This window comes from Penaeus monodon, chromosome 16, assembly GCF_015228065.2.
Source record: "Penaeus monodon isolate SGIC_2016 chromosome 16, NSTDA_Pmon_1, whole genome shotgun sequence".
NCBI classification, from domain to species: domain Eukaryota; kingdom Metazoa; phylum Arthropoda; class Malacostraca; order Decapoda; family Penaeidae; genus Penaeus; species Penaeus monodon.
In genome coordinates this window covers 7,879,696-7,882,195 of record NC_051401.1, presented here as the reverse complement: position 1 = coordinate 7,882,195, position 2,500 = coordinate 7,879,696, and the positions used below count along the sequence as shown (strand labels likewise).

The 2,500-nt window shown below is 28.1% G+C and overlaps 1 protein-coding gene across 1 annotated transcript in view; it reads left to right on the top strand.

The window, feature by feature from the left end:
* Positions 1–2,343: 2,343 nt before the first annotated feature.
* The window catches only part of LOC119582486 (cell division cycle protein 123 homolog), a 5,897-nt gene continuing 5,740 nt past the window's right edge, over positions 2,344–2,500 (top strand). The window contains exon 1 of the mRNA XM_037930770.1: positions 2,344–2,500. This exon is cut by the window's right edge and continues 28 nt beyond it. Coding sequence (XP_037786698.1) covers positions 2,455–2,500 — 46 coding nt within the window. The 5' untranslated portion in view covers positions 2,344–2,454.

Sequence of the window (2,500 nt, the reverse complement as noted above, 5' to 3'; positions counted from 1 at the left end):
CGATTACCCAGAGAGTCGTCTCACACAGCGTCCCGTGCCCCATTAGGTTGTTTACATGTACAAGATATAATATGATTACTATGGTAATTGAGTTTTGAATAGCTTGCACAAAGTGCCACATCACATGGTAGAATTGTGTGTTATAAATTTAATTGACCTAAAAACAACTAGTTTACTGCATTTGCAAAAATTAATTGACTGACATATGTTTCTACCATGCCATATCATGCCACTTGAAAACAAACAGTAAACATGGTAAACCTATCACACACAACTAGCGTGGCACGTCGCATTTGCCACGTGCGACTTGCGTGCCAAGCCAGGATTGGACTTGCCCGTTTTTGTTTTTTTTTAGCGTGCGACTTCCCACCTCAGTGTATCAGATTTTAAATTCAAATTTATTGGCCAAGTTAATATATACAAATATATATATATATATATATATATATATATATATATATATATATATATATATGTATATATATATATATATATATATATATATATATCTTCTTCTTTTTCTTATAACATATGATATAAAAAGGAAACATTTTGGACATGCGGCATACACAGAGTAGTTTTGAAATGTCTAGAATGATTCCGCCAAACACATTTGACAACACGGCTTCGCTCGTCCAGTGAGCGAGGCTTTGGTTGAGGAGGTAACCACGCGCAGTCTTGCACGAGGAAACAGTGCGATGTGTGCCTACTCTCGTGCACAGCTAATGCCTCTTCCCGACTATGATCCAATCAATGTAACATGTGTACATACTGTGGGAATATACAAATGTTTGTATGATGCATCTCCTCTTTACAATAAAATACTCTCAATGGTAGAATTATAAAAATATTTTTCCTTACAAGTATTTTCGGGATAATGAAACAAGTGTACCTCATATTCTGCCTCAAAGTCACCCACTTTATTCCTCGAAGTGACAGATTCGCATGGTTGATTAGAAATTACAACAACAGTAACATCGTCAACCTCCTATGATGCCATCTTGTAAATCGAGTGACACGCGCCACTTGTAACCTTGGTCTGAAATCACCGTGGCACATGTCATTTGCCATATGTCACATGCCATGCCATGTGCCACCTTGGTGTGAAAATAACCTTAGATTCGTAAGAGACTGCTTATGTTTATTAAAAAAAAGAAACAAGAATTTGCGAGAAGAATTATATATATATATATATATATATATATATATATATATATATATATATATATATATATATATATATATTACATGTGTTTTAGAGATTTATCAAAAGGCAGATAGATGAATAAACTGTCGAAGTTCAGAATCACAGGTAGAGCAATACATACGAATGTACATTTCGATAGGCAGCAAGTGATCCTTAGAATAAAAGTTCCACAAATACCAAAGTATTACCATTTCTGTTGATTTCCATATAAATGATATCAATGATATATGGTAATAACGATGATGATGATAATTATGACAGTAATACTGATAATACTATAATAATAATAATAATAATTATTATTATTATTATTATTATTTAATGATTGTAACAATAATATAATAGTAATAATAACGATAATAACAATAGTAATACTAATTGTAATAATTACGAGAATGATAATTATCATTATCATTACTATTACTGTTATCATTAAAACTATAGTAACAAAAATAATAAGTAAAAAATATCTTTAAACCCATCATGTATCAAAAGATTTCTATCGATAACTATCTAATAACGAAATAAATTAGGAATATTCGGCATAATTAATGAATCAGCAGAATATGAAAGTATGATTTTTATTAAATATTATATTCATTATCATCATTTGTCATTGCTATAATTATTATTGTATTATCATTTAGCATTATAATAATAATAATAATAATAATAATAATAATAATAATAATGATAATAATGATAATAATAACAAAAGAAAATAATAATAACAATAATAACAACAATGATAATAAATTAATGAAAAGGATAATAATAATGATGATAAAAATAAATATAATAATTAATAATGATAATGTATATATGATAATGTATAATAATAATTAATAATAATAATAATATAATAATAATAATAATAATAAATAATAATAATAATAATAATATATAATAATAATAATAATATAATAATAATATTGATATTAATAATAATATAATAATAATGAAGATAATGATCATCGTTATCATCAACGTCATCCCCATGTTGATAATGATGACGATGATGATGATTATGATAATAATGATGGTGATGAAGGTAAGGAAAAAAAAAACTTTCCCATTTATTTTATAAGGATTTACCAAACCTTTTTAAGAGACGGTCACTTGGGGATTTCAAAGATGCTATCCCAGAGTCTCTGATATAAACAAACCCTGTGTTTCGTCAGCCAAGTTCACTGTTAAAGAAGAAGACTTCCGTGTTGTTTTTAAAGTACATTTGTTACCACAACAAGATGAAGGTTAATGATGTAATGGCATGTAGTTTCCCATCATGGTATG